General features: G+C 48.1%; 1 protein-coding gene across 3 annotated transcripts in view; it reads right to left on the bottom strand.

Moving 5' to 3' along the window:
- The window catches only part of FAT3 (FAT atypical cadherin 3), a gene marked incomplete at its 5' end in the record, with an annotated part of 479253 nt that overhangs the window by 42424 nt on the left and 416606 nt on the right, over positions 1 to 20223 (bottom strand). For all 3 annotated transcript variants that reach the window (XM_080817518.1, XM_080817519.1, XM_080817517.1), the window contains 6 exons: positions 3259 to 4057; positions 5406 to 5603; positions 8432 to 8575; positions 9536 to 9669; positions 10931 to 11149; positions 13746 to 14135. In XM_080817518.1, coding sequence (XP_080673644.1) covers positions 3259 to 4057; positions 5406 to 5603; positions 8432 to 8575; positions 9536 to 9669; positions 10931 to 11149; positions 13746 to 14135 — 1884 coding nt within the window. The remainder of the gene's footprint in view (positions 1 to 3258; positions 4058 to 5405; positions 5604 to 8431; positions 8576 to 9535; positions 9670 to 10930; positions 11150 to 13745; positions 14136 to 20223) is intronic.

Here is a 20223-nt window from a genome sequence, read left to right as displayed (position 1 = left end):
TACTGAATTTGATTACCTCCCCATCCAATAAACGAGAAAATGTCTAAAGTGCCTAGTGTTTTCCTTAACAGTTCCTCACTGTATTTCTATCAGAGGACACCTGAGAAGAAGTGAGAGCTATTTCTGTTTCTAAGAGTTTGTCCCTGAACTTGCAGAAAATCTTTCCTATTTTATCTTGCTATGGGATTTCCCCAAGTTTGCTTCCCTGACTACCAGCATTAGAATCACAGGGCTATGTATATAGACTCCTAGTCTGCACCTGAGACCCTCCGTTATGTTGGAGTGTGGGCCTGGCGGTAGGTATTTCTGTTAAGACCCATGCTGGTCAGTGGTCTGCCAGGGAAAACGGGGCCATCTGAGTATTCTACAAAGCATACAGCACTGGGGGCGTGATTCACACAGGGAAGGGAAGAGCCCCTGTTCTTAAGATGCAGGTAATAAAAGATGGGCCCAAGAGGAGACTGGATGGAATCCACATGCCACCCCCACCAGCCACACAGCCCCGGGCAGGGCATGGAGCTACCACATTCCATCAGACGGAGAGGATCGTACATCATCTGCGGAAGATGGGTCTGGGCCAGGTGGCCTTTCCATGTCTTTTTACTATGAAAATCCAGTATTTGATTTTACAGCTTAATTACAAGAGTGACTTGAAGGTGAGAAGAGACCCCGAGATGAGTCCGAATCTACACGTACAGTCTTTTTGAGGAAATGCTCTTTTCAACCAAGAAGGCCTCTTCGTGGGATGTTTGGGGGTTGAACCACAAAAGCTTCTGGAATGGGGACCTGGGTGGCTCAGTCGGGTAAGCCTCTGTCTTTGGCTCAGGTCATCATCTCAGGGTCCTGGGATCAAACCCTGCATAGGGTTTTCAGCTCCGAGGGGAGTCTGCTTCTCGCTCTGCTGCTCCCTCTGTGCTCTCTCTCTCTCTCTCTCTCTCTCTCAAATAAATAAATAAATAAATAAATAAATAAATAAATAAAGCTTCCAGCCTTCCAGATTTACTGGGAGTAGAAAGGTTTATGGGGACCACAGAATAGAAGTCCTGGGCAGGGACCCCACTTCGAAACTAACTGCATTATAAACATTAGTGTCTCAGGGCGCCTGGGTGGCTCAGTCGTTACGCATCTGCCTTTGGCTCAGGTCATGATCCCAGGGTCCTGGGATCGAGCCCCACATTGGGCTCCTTGCTCTGCAGGGAGCCTGCTTCTCCCTCTTCCTCTGCCCCTGCTTACATTCTCTCTTCATCTTTCTCTCTCTCTCTGTTAAATAAATAAATAAATAAATAAAATCTTTAAAAAAAAATTAGTGTCTCATGAAAAACCTCCCTCTCTCCAACAAAAAAATCACCCTTCTGAGTTCCTTCTTTCAAGAAATTCTGCCCAGTTGGGTCTTCTCTGACTCTTCCTGATGAACTCATACTCATCCCTCAAGACCCAGGACACAGACCGTGGTATAGAAATGTCACAGAGAGTTTCCCTCCGGCGAGAGCAGGGATCCTGTCCTTTCTCCTCCCTGGCATGTATTTTAACTTTATTATTGCAAATAACCACTTGCAAGCTGACCTCCTAGTGGCCAGCTCCTAAGGGCAGGGACAGGGTCTTTTCCACGTTGAAGCTTTAGTGCCTCGCACATTGCTGCCATCACAGACTTCTACTGGCTGAAATGAGTTCTCAGAGCACAAGGATTAATTAGCTGGTTTAGTTTCTCCCGCAGGGTCTGCCCCGTCCTGTAGTGAACCTCTTTTGAACCCTGCCGTGAATCACTGCAGGAAGTCCCCAGCAGAGCTTTGGTGCATAAATCAGTTTGCCTACAAAGGAAGTCTAGGTAAAGCCCGGACAGCTGGCGCTCATAAATCCTGCATGTTGGTGGCACCTGCCAGAAATGCATCACTTCCAGCCGGCACGCTTTGAGTTACTTTGGAGCTAATTTACATATTCAACAGGTTAGACAGCACTGCACCTACCTGATGCAAACACAGAATTCACTGGGTACCACAGGGTGAGTGGCGAGCACTTTCTGTGCTGCTGGGAGGCTGCCGAAATGTCTCTTGGCAGGAGCTGTGATCTCAGGACCTGTGCTCTGACAGTCTTGTTTTTCAAGCCGCAACCAAGAACTTTCTATAAGGGAAAGAGGCCAGGGGCCCTGCCTGTCCCCAATTTACCTAAAGGGATGTTTTACAAATAGCCTCTCTTCTGGTTACGGTCCTTTTGGGTCAAGTTCACTCTGGCTAGAAAAACTCCGGGTTCAATTTTCTTAGAAGAGGGCAGTGAATTTATGGCTCCACGTGTCAGAGAGGAAGAGGCAAAGAGCAATACTTCTCACTGACCACCGTGGGCATGGGACTCTGGGCAGCTATGGCCTCTGACCGGGAAAGGTCAAGGTTCAGGGACTCTAGTTACATCAACAAACTTGAGCCATTCCATTTCCTCTGCTTTGAGGGCTGAATCCCTCCCTTGGCTGTGCTCCTCTCTGTGTGACCCGTTTTTCACTGAAGCAAATTGAACTGCCCTTACCCTCAGCCATGGCTTCCTAACTTGTTGACCTACCTTTTGCCTGGGCCCAGCTAATTCATTCCCCTCTGCAACCAGCACGCTTTTTGTGAAAGACAGCTCTGATCCTGTCACTTCTTCACCTCACATCAGCCTACCACGGCTCCTCCTGCCTTGGAACAATGTCTACCATGTTCATCCTGGCTAATGGCCCTTGTGTGAACCCTGGGTCTGCTCGCAGGTCTCATCTGTCATCATGCCCCCACTTCCAGTAACAGAACATCTCTGTCACTCCCCTGCTGTAGACTTCTCTCCTGTCCTGCACCTTCCTCATCCAAGCTGCCCCCTGGCCTCGAATGTTCTTCCTCCCCTACCGGTTCCCATGTGTCTGATTCCTACTTACCCTTTCTCCCAGCCCGTCAGGAGACCTTCCTCCTCGATGGGTCCTCCTGCAGGATTTTGTATTTCTCTTGCAGGAATTTTAGCAATACTTAGCGCCTGGGCCCCTGCTAGCCTGCTGGTCTGTGCTGCTCAGTGAGCAGTTTGCTCCCCAGGAAGAGGGGATTCCCTCCTCTTGCTTACCCCTGGCCGGGCATCTCTCACGGTGGCTTGGCCCACTATAGGTGGTCAGTAAACATTTTGCTGAATGAGCGAATGAGCGAATGCACGCTTATCTGAAGGGCAGCCGGGTCTATGCAGACCGGCAGAGGTGCAGGAGCCGGGGTGGGGGTGGCATGCGAGAGGTGGGGGACTCCAAATCAGACTCACCGTTACAGGTGCAGCGCACATTTCTATAGAAACGTGGGCAAACGAAACTGATGCGTGCCGTGCTGTAGGTCATGAGCGCGTGGGAATCCAGGGACAAGCCCTGCTCGCAGTGCTGCTCCTGACAGTCCAGCCCCGAGCAGTTTTTCTCCAGGATGGCGGAGATGCGCATGACGTTCTCCAGGTGCCGCCGGGCGTTGGACAGCTTCTGGATCAGGTAGGCCGGCTTGTAGAACTCACTGCTGTGCATCTCCACGGCGAAGAGCATGTCCAGCTGGGTGGTCCCCGCCACGGGCTGAATGCTGATGATGCGCAGACTGTCCTGCTTCTGCGTGAGGACGGCGTTGCGCAGGGTACGGCGGAAGCCGTGCATGTGCAGCCCCACGAAGTCCTCGGGGGACACGTTCTCAAAGCGGATGGTGACGGTGTTCTGCAGCATCTCATGCACCAGCTGCTCCACGTGCACGACCACGTCGATGGGCACCTGGAAGCGGCCGTCGCTCACGGACACGTTCAGCACGTACTTGCCACTGTCCAGGCCCCCCAGGGCGATGATCTTCCCGTCGTGGCTGTTCACTTTGAACAAGCTCTTCTGCTCCGATTTCAGGGCAAACGTGAGCACGTCATACATGTCTTGGTCCGTGGCATGGATCTTCCCAATGACCCCACCAGGAAAGTCGTCCTCCATGGTGACGATGTAAATCTCCAGCGGGATGGCCGTGGGCTTGTGGATACTTTCCTCGATGACCCGCACACGGATGTAGGAGTGGGAGACCTGCTGGGGTTTGCCCGAGTCTTTTGCCTAAAACAGCCAAGAGGGAGAAAGGCAAGAAACTCAGAGAGAGCAGAATCGTTTGAAAACCAATCAAACTTACCAAGAAAACGTTTATTCCTTTACCCGTATTTTCTCCTTCCTCCATTCCCTGCTCCCGTTCGGCGAAATTGCCGAAGATGTGCATTGCAGGAAGAGGGGTGATTTCTCACCTTTGGCTCCTGCAACAGTGAGCATGCAGGGCGGGGCAGGACACAGTGAGGCGAGGACAAAGGACATGTAACTGGTGCACCCAGGGACCTTAGGAAGGTAGAAACTTGGCACCTGGAGGTAGTTTCTCCTTAGGGACAAGGACAAGAAAGCTCTCCGTGGTGTTCCCAAAGTCTGAGATGCAGAATCTACTCTCCACCAGTCTGAAAGTGTAGGCAAGGAACCGTACTAGCTTCTGTGAGAAGGCATGAAACGTCTCTCCTTGCTCCTGGTACCTCTACTGTGATATAAAATTCTGTACATAGTATTGTTGGAGGAGTGGGAAGCAACTGGAGCATTCCCAGACGTGCTCAGAGCCAAAAGTCATTAATCTGGAAGGTTTCTTGGACCAGAGTAAGCTATAACTTACCCTAAGAAATAATGAACACAACGAAATGCCATCCAAATATAATTATTATTGTTATTATTGCTGCCATTAATAATGACTTTGGGTTGCCCTCTGTGGCAACTGTGAGTAAAAAAAAAAAATCACTTGGTTTCACGGAAGGGACCCAAATCTTCGTATAGGCAGACTTTCCTGGGAACTCACTTCTTGCTCCTGGCCACACCCTTTCCATACCGGCCACTTTTGCCTCTTTGTCCTATTTCATTTTACACAGGCCACCGATCTTGAGGAAGCTGACATGTTGGGAGACCATGGCCATCCGACTTGGCCCCTCCTGTCTCCCTGGGACGACTCACCAAACAAAGGTCTCCTCAGAAGCAGAGGCCATGATATGCCTCAATCACATTAGGTAGCTATGACAGGTGGAGTGTGTGGCAACTTCTACTGGGTATAGAGCAGCAAGCCTTGACCAGCAAGTCATCTCTGAGGGTCAGTTAGAATGCCAGGAACTTGGAGAATACAGATTTCGGTCCAGCGACTATCTGTCTGGCACAGGCTATGGGAATGTCCCTTCTGAACACTGATGCTTCCCTTCCTTCCTGTTCAATTTCACACAAAGAAGCTGCTTTTATTGGTGTGAAATTGAATTTGAGATTAAAAGGGGAACATTCCTGCACGGTAATGAATTATGTTGACTCGCTCAACAAAGAAAACCCATCCAACGGGCACAGAAACCAGTACGAGCGAGCGGGGGCCTGATGTGGACAGAGGACGGGGCCGTACCTGGACACACAGCACGTACTCTGGAGACCCCGTGTGCTGGAAGACCACGGCGGACCGCAGGATCCCATGTGGGTCCAAGACGAACTCCTCCTCTTCGTTTCCCGACAAAATTGAGAAGGAGAAGGGAGGCCCGTTGTGAAAGGAGTCTCTGTCTGTCACCACCAGCTGCAAGATGCTGGTGCCTACCGGCTTATTTTCCTGCATAAAAGAGGATATTAAAAAGGAAGATAAAATTACACCTCTCTTTACACTGAAAAAAACCCCATCATTACTGGCTAGAAAACAGGGCTTTCAGCAGAAGGGATTCCCTGTGATATTATCTTGTCTTCTGAAATCGCGCTGGCGTCTGTAAGCATCATGTTCGGCATCCTTGGCTGCCTCCCCACGACTGCCCCGTGAGTTGAGGAGCTGGCGGTATGCGTACGAGGACCTCCCAGACTGGCGCCGGCTCCCTCTTGTCCTTCACAGCTTGGAAAGGCCCTGAGTTCACCTCAATGGCTCTCGACAGGGTGCCCACCAGTCTTCTGTGGTTGGTCGTAAACCCTCTCAGGCCAAGAAAACATCAGCCTTTCAGAATGGGAAGGCCCTCCGTCACACCTGTCACCAGGAGATCATGCTGAGGCCCAACACTGTGACACAGTGTCACAACATCGAACTTTCTGGGGAGAGGGTAGGGAGACATCCTGGCAACTTCCCAGTAAACACACAAAGGCATATGCCAGGTGGGAAATGGGCCTCCACACCTCACCCCTCAGAACACAATTTTGCCATGTTCCTCGAGGAAAGGGAAAGGGGGTGGATTGATTCCTAGGCTAAGAACGAAGAGAACAAAAATCCTTAAAGTCTTCAGGATTTTTGGAAACCCTCATGTTATCATTCAGGCATTAGTTCGCAGAACCATCTCTTGCCTGTGCCCCAGAATAGAAACACAAAGGCTCTTTGTCACTCCTCCGAGGGTTGAAGGTTCTCCTCACTCTGATAACGCCAAATTAAATTTCTCTGTAGCTTAGGCATTGGTTTTCTGGCCGCCCTCTGTTTAGACTTCAGCAAGACCACAGCTTTGGGCCTGAAGTCAGTTTCATTAGTCAGGCCTGCTGATGACATTGATTCAGCATTAAGTAAGTTTGGGTCACAGAGATGGAGACCATGATACACTGCCGCGTGGACGGGAGTCATGCTTGGGGCAGGCACACTCAAGCTCTATGTGCTGAATTCGTCTTATGAAAACCATGTGTTGGAATAAGGGAATTATCCTGGGCTGGAAAAAAGGGAGGAACATTCCTTGAAGGAGAAAGAGAAATGGACTTCAAAGACTCTTATTTTGCTCCTTCTCTCAAGTGGCCTTTTGGTCATCAAGGAGAGACACCAGATCCCCCTGGTGTCCGCCACCGCGCGGCCTCAGCCCAGGGTAGATTTACTGTTTCATGGTGACAACACACTCAGCACCACACAAAACAGCAGATTTATTGATTTGTTTGCTCACTTTATAAAGGCCATTTCCTCCAGTGGAGAGAGAGGGAGAGAGAGAATGTGTGCCCCAGGGGTCGGCATCTGAGAAGGAAGGGGGAGAGAAAGCACAGACAGGCCCCGGCGCTGCTGTGAGCCACGGTCACTGCTCATGGCTGAGATTCTTGTTTCTTTCACTGCTGACTTCCCGTGGTGCACGTGAAAGCAGTCTGTCAAGCTGATCGATGGGTGTCATAAACCCGAATGTTGAGTAGGCAAAGCCCATTTTGTTTCAGGGCGAGTGTGCAGAGGCTGTGCGAGGTGGACAGTGCCACTGTGGGAGGCAGACTGGGAGGAGAGCGGTGTTCGGGGAGGGGAAATGCAGGAAGGGGCGGACCCCAGGGGGAAGCGTGGTGGAAGCAGGAGAGGGAGAAGAAAGCAGGACTGCTGGAAAGAGCATCAGAGAGGAGAGGAAGACCGAAATACCACCAGAGAAGGAATCAGATTTCGCTGACGAAGTGGGAGGCTAGAAGCAGAGGGGCGCGCCTCCCTTCTCGGGCCTGAGTCCTGGACATCTTGGCGGAGGAGGTGGGGAGCCGGCCGTGGAGGGCCAGACTCACAGTCTTGATGTTATTCCAAAGAGGTCCCCCAGGCCCTGGCTCACTCTCATCTCACCTTCTACCCACAAAGCCTGCAGACCCCGTGGGAGGTGATTCTGAGGCCAAACTGGATGAGGCAAGGGCTGGTTCTCCGGACTCTCTGAGGCCCCCCCACAACATGCATATCAATCCCCATTGCCTCTAGCTCCTCCCTGCTCACGGCATTCCCAGACTGGATCCCCTGACCCTCCTGGAGCTGGAAAGAGGGGGTAGCTCTGCCCCTAGCACCAGGCTCATGAAACAACTTTTGAATTAAAAAATGCATGGGAAGAAGAGGCATCTCTGCCCGCCCCCCCACCCCCACCGCAGCAGATGACCAGCAGGAAGCTACTCCATCCTGCAGCGTGATTTTAAGGAGCAGGTGGACTTAAAGTGCTAAGCAAATTGCTTCTGGAAGATTGATTTTAATGAGTAGCAGCCCTTTCCTGATGCCCGATCTGTCTTGGAGAGATGAGACAGTTTGGAGCTATCTCCCTCTGCTGCCGGGATAGCATGGAGAGGCGGAAAGGCAGGCTGCTGTGGGGGTGAAAAGAGGGTGGTTTCTGCAGAGGACTGACCTGAGTTCAAATCCCGACTCTGACACTTAACGAGCTGCAGGATCTTGGGGGAGCTACTGAACCTCTTAGGCCCTCGGCTCCCTCACTGTCAAGTGGGGGTTGGGTTGCTGCTCCCTCCCACTTCACTGACTGGGCTGTGGTAGGGAGAGGTGGTGCCTGCAAAGCGCCCCACGCCTGGAAGGACGCCATTGGCAACAGCGCTCATCCATGGTTCTCAGTCAGCTGCTATGGTAGAGTCAGGCTCTTTTCATCCCAGGCTCGTAATGGGATGAGTTGATAGGAAAAAAGAAAAAAAGTGGAAAAAGTGATGAGTAAACCATAGCAGAGGAAGAAGGCTGAGTGCATCAGGCCCAGATTTGCTCACCTGGATCACAGCGGTATAGTTAGCAGGCGTGAAGACTGGGCTGTTATCGTTCACGTCGGAAATGTCAATGTTGACAGTGGCTGTGGATGACATCGCAGGAGTGCCGCTGTCTACTGCCTGGATAAGCAGGGAGTATCCAGACACCTGCCAGAGCACAAAGGGCCGGCCGACAGTGAGGAAGGACAGCCCTTTCGTCCTGCTGCCCACACTCAGAGGAGCTGCAGGTTCGGCCGCGGGCTGCTAAAAATCGGCACCTTCTCTCTTGGATCTCTAGGTTGGGGTTTCTCAGCCTCGGCACTCTGATATGTGGGCCAGAGGTAATTCTTGGCTGCCGGGGCCTGACTTGTGCCTTTGTAGGATGTTTAGTGGCACGCCTGGTCTCTACCCACTAGAAGCCGATGTCCCTTGCTGCCCATTTGGGACAACCAAAACTGTCCCCATACATTGCCAAGGGTCCCCTGGAGGGGCCAAACCACCCCTGATTAGAACTACAGCTCTCGGTCTTTGTTTCAAACACAATAGCTGTCACCCGGACATTATTTCTCTTCTGATCCTTCAGGAGTTATGGGTCCCTGCCACGTAGGGAAGTTTATTTTCTTTTTAGTGACATCTTTTCCCATATTTAATTTCACTCCGAAGACATATATTTTTAGTCAAAACACACAATGTTTAGAAACTTAGTTTAACCTTGGCTGAGGAGGAGATTTTTGGGTCATTCCTTCTGACCTAAATACCTTTAGAGGCTCCTTTTGTAACTTCTCACCTAGGCCTAAAGCTGCCGATGAGACCAGGACCACAGGATCCCAATGCTGAAGGTATTTTCTTGCCTTCTCAGTCTAGAAAGGACTGAAATTCAAAGCATCCAGAAAGACACACCTTTGCTCTATCTTTAAAACACCCATAAATAAGAAACTGCCCATATCTATTGGCAGAAAATTCTTTCCAAGACTTAACCCCAATACGTTATGCTGCACTTCAGCCCATTCTATTTACTGTCCGTATCCGGGGTGGAGAATCTTCCTACATTTTCCTCAGGGAGCCTATGCTGAATTCCAGGGAAGGCATGGGGGTGCATGTGAGGGGAGCTGGCCCGGAGTAGCTTACCCGTTCCCGGTCTAATTTCTTCTTAACCTTTACAAGTCCTAAGACAGGCTCCACGGCAAATTCATTGTCCCGATCTCCGTTCACAATAGAAAAACGAATCTGTCCGTTGGGCTGGCTATCCGCATCTTCTGCTACTAGCTTCATAGGACATAAGCAAAAAAAAAAAAAAAAACCAAACAAACCAAAAAAAAAAAATCAAAACAACAACAACAACAAAAAACCATGACATAAGAGACCGAGAAAAGGTTTATTCTTAGGGTCCCAGGTCTTTCAAATGGGCATAGCTGGGACAGTTTTCTTGGGCGCTGTGCTCATGTGCCAAAGATCACCCCCCACTGGAAGAGCTGATGGCTTGGCTGAAGGAGCGAGGTACCATTACTGGAGCCACCATTTTCTTTCCAGTGATTTCTGTCTGTCTGCCATTTGATGTTTATTAGGCATGAATTTCCTCAGGCCTTGAGCAGGTAAGGGTAGAGCCAAAGCTAACTGATAGGGATAGCTGGGTGATATTTTTTTTTCTCCAATTCTGCAAAACAATGGTCTCCGCCATGGAGTCAGACATACTCTAAATCTATGCATTTCCATGTTAAGGAAGCCCAAAGAGAATTCCCTTTCCCACATGGCAAACACACCTGCCCCACTGTCTGCTGCTTCATTTTGGGGGTATTGGGATTTCTGTGTGTGCAAGTAGTCTCTTCACAGCCAGGAAGGAGAGAGGGCCTGGGAAGTCCACCACTGGTACTGCAGGAGCCAGAGATAGGGATAGATGAAAGGGACTCGTCCAGTAGGGATGGTGATGATGGTAAGCGTGGGACTGATGGTTTCTAACATGTAATTTGTAAGTCTGAGAGGACCATGTTCTCCTAACACACGGCTTGCTCTTACTGGTATGAGAAAAAAAATTCCTTCCAGAAGGAGTTCCTTTAAGAGTGGCCAATCAATCTTAATCTTGCTCCTATATAAGCTGCCCTACTCTTTGTGCATGCATGTGTGCGTGTGTGTGTGTGTGTGTGTGTGTGTGTGTGTGTGTGTGCTGGTTGGGGGGGGTGAATTTATTTTATCCTTAGCCACCTAATAACTTATTATCTAAGGTCAGAAACCTGTGAGAGCTATCATTACAAATGTATTCCATGGTCTGTTTTGTTTTCTTGGAAAACATACACTCCAAGGAAGAAAGTAATTATTGGTCACTTATACCTTGCTATAAACGAATTTATCAGACCCTTCCAATGTACAAAAGAAGGAACAGCTGAAAGATTGGTGACTGACTAGAATTCTTGGGGACAAAAAGACCCTGAAAACAGAAAATGTGACGAGAACCCAAGATAGCTTTTGCTCACTTTTTCACTCTATTTGGAATCATGAGTCCCAGGCATCTGGACCGCCCACTGGCACCTACCAAAATGACAGAGTCACCGACCAAGGCGTCTTCACTGATGACAGCACTGTAAACATCCTGGCTGAACCTGGGAGGGTTGTCGTTTACATCCGTGAGGTTGATGCTGACGGTGGCCACCGCACTGAGAGCTGGTGTGCCCCCGTCTTTGGCTTCCACCACCAGGAAAAACTTTTTGCATAATTCATAGTCCAGGACCTCAGAGACAGAAATATCCCCTTTGAAGAAAAATGGGAAGTTTTTAGATTTGATTAGGAAAAAAAACACTGGTCAGCAGTTCCATAATCATGGGAATATTTATAACATCATCTCCAGCCAGGAATTGTAGATATTCAGGAATCTATTTATTTAATGCCCCGCGGAAGGCATTTCAGAGTCTGATTAATGCTGTCAGTTAAAACACAGCCATCCATCAGACGCAACACTGGAGAAATAAAGTCTTTGACGGTTTTTACAATAGTTTCTGAACTTCTCTCAAGCAGCCCTAAACTGTCTGGCATTATTCGCCTCCATGCCGCTGGGGAGAAGGGACAGAAACAAGCTTCCCTGATAAGGGTCTCCCGATGATCCCTTAATTGGACGCAGGCAGACAGAGAATGAGCTGAGATGTGGGGCTGTGATTTCATGGCCCCCCTTCCCCCGCAGACTTCGCTGAATTCAATTAACCACTAATGTGCCGTGCCAAGTTATGATGTGCTTATCTAAAGCTATTACAGCACAAAGAGGGCAAAGAGCTCGACAGCTCAAGGTACAGTGACCTAAAGAAAAGCAAATACCTGGGATTAGTGGTCAAACAGTAAATGTGAGTTTAGTGTCCACAACTACAGGACGTGGTGTCCATGTCATAGTGCAATTCAAATTAAGCCAGTAGAACAGGTGAAAGTCCCTGGAGAGGTGCCACCCCTTGCAGGGGCTCTGAGAGTGCCTCTCCCCCCACTATATCCCCTTCTGATGAGGTGACCCAATCCTGCATTTCGCAACTGGAAACTGGTCACAGTCCCCTGCAGAGCTGTTCTGAAGGGCATTTTCCTCTCTGCCTACTGGAAAACAATCATTAGGACCAAGGTCAGTAAGTCACATCCATTCACATCTCCAAACAGTCACCTTCCCTAGCTGCTAAACTTGCCCTTCTATTTAAGGTGAGAAACCAAAGTCATATCTATAACAAGAGCCTCTTTTCCCCCATAATTAAGTTTTCTTAGCAATTACCACTCTCAGTGCTTTGTTTTGTATTCCAGTCTTGTTATCCAGTGCCAAATTTAAACAGCACTTAACCATTTCCCCATGGTGTTCATATACAATGACCGCAACTAGACAGATCAAGTCTAACACGTACTTAAATGAGGGAGATCCCATACATTTTAATTTGAAGTAGTGACCATAATAAACAGAGTTACTGCTGGGAGAAGCTGCTAATGCAATTCTTCCATCAATATCAAAAAATGAAACAAAGCAAAAACAATTCTTTCCATCAGTATTTCCCAAACCTGACGGCAGAGACTGTATCTCCTTTTCTTTTTTGCACCACTCCCACCCAGCAGAGTAGGGCCTAATGGAGTGAGAGCATGTATTCCAGAATCAGGAAGATCTGGGCTCAAATCGTGGCTCCCCCACTGACTCCCAGTGGGCGCTGGAGAACTTACTTAACCTCTTCGAAGCTCTGTTTTCTTCACATGGGAAAGGAGAGAAATAACTAACAATTTAATAGGAATCTGGCGTATTCACTATGTTAAGTAAATGGTGCTAATTATGATAGTTTCCTGTTCATGTTAATTGAATTATTCAAAGGAGAATTTTTGCCACCGTTGCCACCTTGCTCAACAAGTACATTTTCCTTGTGTCCAATGGACGGGAAGTGGGAGAGACTTACCTTTCTTATCTGAAAAATGGGCCTGCTTTGACTATGATTATTTATAGGGGAATAGGCAAGCAAATGAGAGGATCTATGAAAGTGCTTTGAAAACATTAATACAAACATTATAAATACATACTGGAAAGTTATATTTACTCTTCAAGGAATACCCAAACTTGTTTCTTTAATTACTATCTTTATGACCCTAAATGCCCCAATAGTTAACTCCCTGATAAAAAGAAAGCCCTAGGGTTCTCTTTTTGTTCTCTTGATTTCTTTCTAGACGTGTTTTCCCTAGGTGATGAGGCACCATCCCTGAGTTTGCAAAGCTTGAGGCCTGGGAGTCTTCTGACTGGGAGTAGTGGGCGGGACTCAAACACAGGGCCGGTTCCCTCTGACCAGGGTGCTGAGCTGATGAGGCCTGCATGTCACCGTGCACACACACAGCACTTTTCAGCGTCTGCTTTGGTGAGTGACCAGAGAGTGGGAGCCTGAGTGTGGACGGGGACAAGCGCTCCTAGATTCTAGGAGCACTTGCACACACATAAACACAATGATCCAGATAAAACAACAAAAAATGAAACAAAGCAAAAACAGAAAAGACAGGGAAAGAAACAAACCCTTATGCTTGGTATGCAAATACTACTTCCTGTCCCCCATCTATGAGCCACATTGCTGCTCCCGAGCCTTCCTCCGAGACATTCCTAGAGCCCACCTAGAGGTCAAGTGTTTGCTGAGTGAGCCCACAGCTAGGGGCTTTAACACTTGGCAGTGGGCATCCCCAGAAGCAGGTACCAGAAGGACCCCTCACATTAGCATGCAGGCCCAGCCATGCAAAGATGTGCTTCTGGTGGGAGGGAGGGAGGAGGAGGAGAAAGAGCCCACCCAGAGTTCAGTTAGAAGGCTAAGAGAAGTAGGATATACTGAAGCTGAGAGTTCTAAGCAGGTCGCCCTGTACCCACCTGTCTTTGGGTTGATTCGAAATCGCCCTTGTTCATTCCCAGACCGGATGAGATATGTAATCTCAGCATTTGTGCCGATATCTTTGCTGGTGGCAAAAACAGCAAGCACTTGGGTGCCCGGGGAGGTGTCCTCAGGCACGCTGACCAGGTAGTCCCTCCTCTCGAACACAGGCGGGTTGTCGTTAATGTCCAGGACGGTGATGGTGACCGTGGCAAGAGAGGACAGAGCCTGGCCGGGGCTCTGGTCGGTGGCCTGGACGCTGATGTTGTAGGAGGGCTGCTGTTCTCGGTCCAGCGGCTGCTCCAGGATGATGATGCCTGATGAGCTGTCGATGGAGAAGAACCCATCGGCAGAGTCAGCCAGAGAGTACACCACCTTCCTGTTGATGCCTGCGGGAGACACAAGAAGGTTAGTGACAAGAGCATGGCTTGACGCTCTGCACTAGAATTTTATGGCTGTGCTAACTTAGGGGGCCGCTCAAAGATCTGTACTAACAGAAACCAACAGCTGTGGTCTACAAAAGTTTAAAAAATATGCAATTAAATTAAATGGTAAGGAAATGTAAAATATTGGCAAGAAATATAAGTAGTCGCGTATTCTTCGCATATTAAAGAACCCCACATATTTTTAAAGAAAAAGTCTAAGATGTCAATAGATATATGGGTAACGATGTTCCACAGAAAGAGAAATACAAATTCACCCATTCTGTCAACAAATGTGTGTGTGTGGAATCGATCAGGCACTATTCTAGTTGCTAGAGATTTTAGCAATGGACAAAAGTCAAACATTTCTTGAGGAAATGATTACACTTACTGGGAGTAAATAAGAAGTTAACAAGCAATAAAGAGTAAAATAAATGGTATGTTAGGGGGTAAAAAGAAGGCAAAATAAAGCGGTAAGAGGTGATGGGAATACTGCAGTGAGAGAGACAGTGGGAGGTGGAGGGAAGGGTGGTCACTTTAAATAAGGTGGTCACGGAAGGCCTTGACATTTGAATAAACACCCAAAGGAGGGGGAAGGAGTGAACAGCACAGGTGTTGGTAGGGTGGGGAAGAGGGCAGGCAGAGTGACCCATGAGGGCAGATGTGGAAGCCCCTTTGGTGTGTTTGAGGGCACCAAAGGCCCGTGTGACCACAGTCAGGAAGAAAGAAGTAGAAGATGGTTTCTGGGTGAAAGCAGGCTGGGGAGCAGAAAGTGTGGGGTTGTGGTGCTGAGATGGGAAGCCAGCTCAGGTCTCTGAGGTGGGTGGTCATGACATGGGACTCAGATTTTAACAGGATCACTCAGGCTGCTGGGTGCAAAGAACAGGACAAGCAGCGAGCGAGCGAGCGAGCCGAGCCAGCTGGTCGACTCCCATGGGAGCTCAGGCGTGTGACAGCGGAGGCTCGCTCAGGCCTCTGAGATGATGACAATTGGTCGGTGCCAGCCTGTTCTGAACACGTAGGTGATACGACTGATTTCTGATGGTGGGGCTGGCAGGATACGGGGTGTGAGAGGAAGAGAAGATCCTGGGATGACTCAGGTTTGGGCCTGAGCAGCTGCAAAGAGGGAGCTGCCATCGGCAGGGTCGGAGGGGACGGCAGGAGGACGAGGACGACAGGTCAGGAGCCCCATTTTGGACAGATTAAATTCGAGATGGGCATTTTATACATAAGTGGAGATTCAAGTAGGGAGCTAGCGCAGGAGGCTGGAGAGGAGAGGAGAGGTCCACGCGAGCTATGAATGGGCGGCTGCCAGCATTCAGGCGCTGTGCAGAGCCATGAGAATGGGTGAGGCCATAAGGGGATGTAAAGAGAAAAAAGAAATCCAGTGGCCAGGGAGCCTGGAGCACTCCATCAAAGAAGGGAAAATATCTGCTCAGAAGGTGACCTCCAGCTCTGTGATTTAAAGGAAGGCACTTACTTAACCAAAATACCATTTTACCTTAATATACACAAAAGCTAGAACATATCAGCCAGGATATGTCTACCAACAACCAACAGATTAGTGAATGATGATCCAAGTGAGCTCTGGTTCTGGAGACGGATTTAACTCTTTTCACCAGAGGACCTTAGCATTTCAAAATAGTTTATGCATCCCAAATTCAGCAGGTGTTAAGATTTGTAAGACGCAAAATGTAATAACTTCGTAGGCTGAAAAAGCATTATTTTGATCCTAAATGTTTTTTTTAAAAGATTTTTAAAAATTTATTCCTTTAAGAGAGAGAGACACACAGAGAACACAAGCAGGGGGAGAGGCAGCGGGAGAGGGAGATGCAGACTCCCTGCTGAGCTGGGGGTCAGACATGGGGTTGATCCCAGGACCTAGAGATCATGACCTGAGCTGATGACAGATGCTTAACCATCTAAACCACCCAGGCGCCCCTTGATTCTAAATGTTCTTAATGAAGACAGCCATGAATCAAGGGTCTTTAGCTAGAATGGCCAACTGAAAATGTTTCTTGCGAATCATGGACTCCTAGAATGTAAGCTTTTAGAGGGGAGGGCCTCTGTCTGTGTTGTTTCCCACTATAACACCTCACCATGGGGTCAGGCATTTGGCAGTAATAAGAGTTAAACACTTTACCCACCCACCCCCTTGTGTAATTTCCCTTAAGCCAAAATTCCCAGCAAACCAATAAAATCATATATCTGGAGGGAATGACATAAATTGCAGTATGTGGCTTTCACCAAAAGGTCAACACTGAGAGAGCTTGTTTTTGGTTCCATTCCAGAGAGTCCATTTTTTCCCAAAGTTTCATCATTTACTTTTATTTCTCTTTCAAAACAACTACCCTGTGATATATAAACATCAACTTCTGATTTTATTGGTGCGAGGATTAAAAACTTTCCTCTTCCCTTGCTGCCCCTTGACATAAAGCCCCAGAGCAGAGGTTTCAGGGATGTTTTCTGACCTTTTGCGGGGTGGCTCCAAGATTAAATTCTGCAACGATTCTGGGGGTGAATATACCCAGGGTTCCAAGAACGCTGCCTGGGTGTAAGAGCTGGTTATGTGACCCAGAGGTGGCCTGGACTGATCAGCTGCTCTCAGGAAACTTCTCTAAGTCACAAGCACAGATTTATGGAAACACATCGGCGATGGACATAAATATACCACACAGCTTTTCAAATCCCACACGCGGCCTGTGGATCTGACTTCCACGCCCAGCGTCTGAAGACCAACGGCTCTTACCAAAGACAAGACGGAGCAGGAAATTCACGCAGGGTCGTTCATCTGAGCGTCTGCTGACAACTACAAGACCCACTTCTCTGAGGCATAAGCCAAGGACTGACGGATTTTCCCTGCTGCCACTAGCATTTTTAGGTAAGCACAAGGGACAAAGTCCTGGGTTCCCTAGGCAAAGCCCCTTGAGGATTTCCAGAGATCTGTTCCCAGACATGCTGCCCCTTCAGGCCTGGAGATCGTTCAGGAGAAGGGAATTTGTGACTCGCTGTTCTGACAGCAGGGGCGCTCAGGACGAGCTGAATGAGGAGAGGAAGGGGTTGGAGCCACACACGGCTGCTCCCTGTGGCAGCAAGGCCTGAAGGGAAGGTGCCTCTCATGGCTGCCTTGGGTTTCCTTCACTGGGACAGACAGCTGAAATCTAATTAAAATTATCACGTATGTTCCTTGTCTGCCGCTTTCTCTTCCAGCCCTTTTCAGAGGAGCCGGGCTTTGCTCCCATCCCCAAGCAGGAGATGCTGTGTTCTCTGAGCTTCCTGCTCAGCGGGCTAGCCGGATAGCCGTGTTGTTGGAGCTCCGTTTACACGGCTGACATTAATCAGCACACAAAGACCACGGCTCCCCTCGGGCAGATTCTGTTAATTTAAATTCGGTGACGGGTTTTTTTCTGCTTTACCACAGCAGAAAACCTTCCCTTTCCCTCCCCCCACCCCCACCAAGCTGCTGACCCAAACTCCCCCCACTTCCCATACATTTTGCTTCTGACAGTACCTTGGGCATTCACACCAGGAGGAACTGGGAGATTTATTGTTTCCTTCTCCTTTCAGTTACCAATCAGACTGATATGGAAGCGAGACCAGAAAAGGGGGAGGGGAAAAAACACCTCAAACCAACAAACCTGCTTAATGGTATCACTTATGATTTGGTAGCTCTCAAGAAATGAGCAGAATATATTTTTGGAATATATTAAAATTCCCATTTGGACCCAATTGCAATGGATTTCGATGATTTCTAGAAATAAAGTCAGACGGGTAAATGCCAATTTGGAGGCGTAGTACTTGGATCTTTGCTGTGTTACCATGTGATGGGAGCTATCTTTGCTAAATGAATGCGGGTCATGTCACTAAAGAGGTAACTTTCTACCCAAGGGCGTATGATAAATGCCATCCTTCAAATCACCATCCCTTTGCTATGTTTCCCAGCAGAAAAGATGAATCCGAGTAGAAAACTTGCTTGCTAATTGGTCTAATGCTCTTACTACATGACACCATGTATTATATTAAGGTATAACATTAATCCATCATTTTGTGTCTGTGTTTTTAAGTATGTAATTCTCTTCTCCAATTTGAGCCTAATTTAATGAGGACGGAGCTACTTAGCTTCTCAAAATGCTGAAATGACAGGCTACTGAGAGAAGTACGCCTTTCACTGTAAGTGAAGTTTCTTCGCCTTAACTGTGGCAAATGGAGCAGGCAGGTCTTCAGAGGATAAAAATCAAGTAAAAAGAGAGTGATTAAAATCCCGATTTGCTCAAAGGAAGTCAGAGGCAGTGGCATTTTGTGGAGTGGGCTTGGAGGGAAGAAATAGCCTCTAAAAATTCCCGGTCTGAGAATGCTGTGAGACTGTGTGTGTGTCAGGGGGTCGGCGGGAGGCGGGGGGTGGCCAAGGGCATCTATATTCCCTTCCTTGGAAGATTTCTAAATGACTCTTAGGTTCCTCTCAACTCAGCCAAATGGAATGATAGATCTTTTGGGCATGGAACAGCACATAAAAGTCAAAGTTGTGAATGCTTTCAGATAAAGGGGTCCAGTTCTGGAAGGAGATCTTGCCTCTGGCCCACGGTTTGCCCAAACTATCCAAGTGTACTTGGACAGGTCACTTAACTTCTTCCTTGGGTCTCAGGTCTCTTCATTTTTAAAATGACAGAACCCAGGTCACTTGAGGCCCAGGACGACCTTCTAGACCGTGCTTCATGTCTAGATTAAACCAAGAGAGCTAGTTTCATTTATATTTCCAAAAGATCATCCCCTACTCTCAAAGTGCTCATTAAGTTGCAGGCATGGGCATATGTGGGCTTCATCACTGAAGTACAAAGTAAGCCTCATCATGATGAGCTACTGGAATATTCTGGATGGGAAGAAAACTTAAAACAGCCATTCTTACCACTCAGTTAAGTGTTCAGAGTTCACATATACGGCTTCAAGCAAGGCTTTATCACTTCAGTGAGAAACAACGCTCACTGTGGGATCATTCCCAGGGATCTACCCCAGTGTCAGAAGAACTCAGCTTTATGTTTGAGATTGTTAAAGGTGTTAGAATCAGCACCAAAACTGAATGGCGACACAGCAGGTACATTGAGATTGTTGTAACATGCAAAAAATGTTTTCTGCCCTCCCTTCTAACATCAAGCTCTCTAAGCTTAAGGAAACGGCAAGAGCCCTGTCATGCTTGCTTTGGGGTTTTCGGTCGGAGGCTGTTATGACTCTGTAAGTACCTTGTCGGTGACATTCATACCCCCAGCAAAATGTACAGCATCTGGTCTTTAGGAAGCCCAGTAAAAATGGGGGCTCTGCTCAATTCTTATAAACTGGCTTTTTAAAAAAGATGCTATTTATTTATTTGACAGAGAGAGACACACACAATGAGAGAGGGAATACAAGCAGGGGGATTGGGAGAGGGAGAAGCAGGCTTCCCGCCAAGCAGGGAGCCCCATGTGGGGCTCCATCCCAGGACCCCGGGATCATGACCTGAGCTGAAGGCAGACGCTTAACGACTGAGCCACCAGGTGCCCCTAGACTGGCTTTTAATAAAGGAATTTGAATTCCAATGGAATAGATATCTGGGGAAGAAATGATCTGAAACAATCTCAACAATCAGACTCTAGTAACCTTCTAAATTTTGGTTCTCATCGCTTATTATTTTTTTTCATCAACTTTATTGTTATCCTGAGGTATCACAATTTGTGTATTGCCACAGGAACACATTTTAAGTGTCCAGCCATAAATGCTGACAACTGTATGCCCCCATGGAACCATGGTTCTCACTGGCATCTAGAACATTTCAATCACCCCTGAGAGTTCCTTCATGTTCCATTTTGGTCAGTCCCCGGATCCCACACTGCAGGCAATCTAATACGTTGGTTTCGAACCAGCACTTTTCCTGCTTCCGTTAATACCTATTCATCAGTGCCAGAAATCCCACAAGTATATTTAGTTTTCACAGTCTTTATGGCCTAGGCTTTGTGACTAAGGCACGCTCTTATTTAAGCTAGAAGGATTATCCCTTGAAGAAAAATGATAAACAAAGCTTTGGTTC

Source organism: Martes martes (assembly GCF_963455335.1).
Source record: "Martes martes genome assembly, chromosome: 10".
Classification (NCBI taxonomy): Eukaryota; Metazoa; Chordata; class Mammalia; order Carnivora; family Mustelidae; genus Martes; species Martes martes.
The sequence above is the reverse complement of the archived record's forward strand: the minus strand, read 5'-3'. Positions and strand labels throughout refer to the sequence as shown.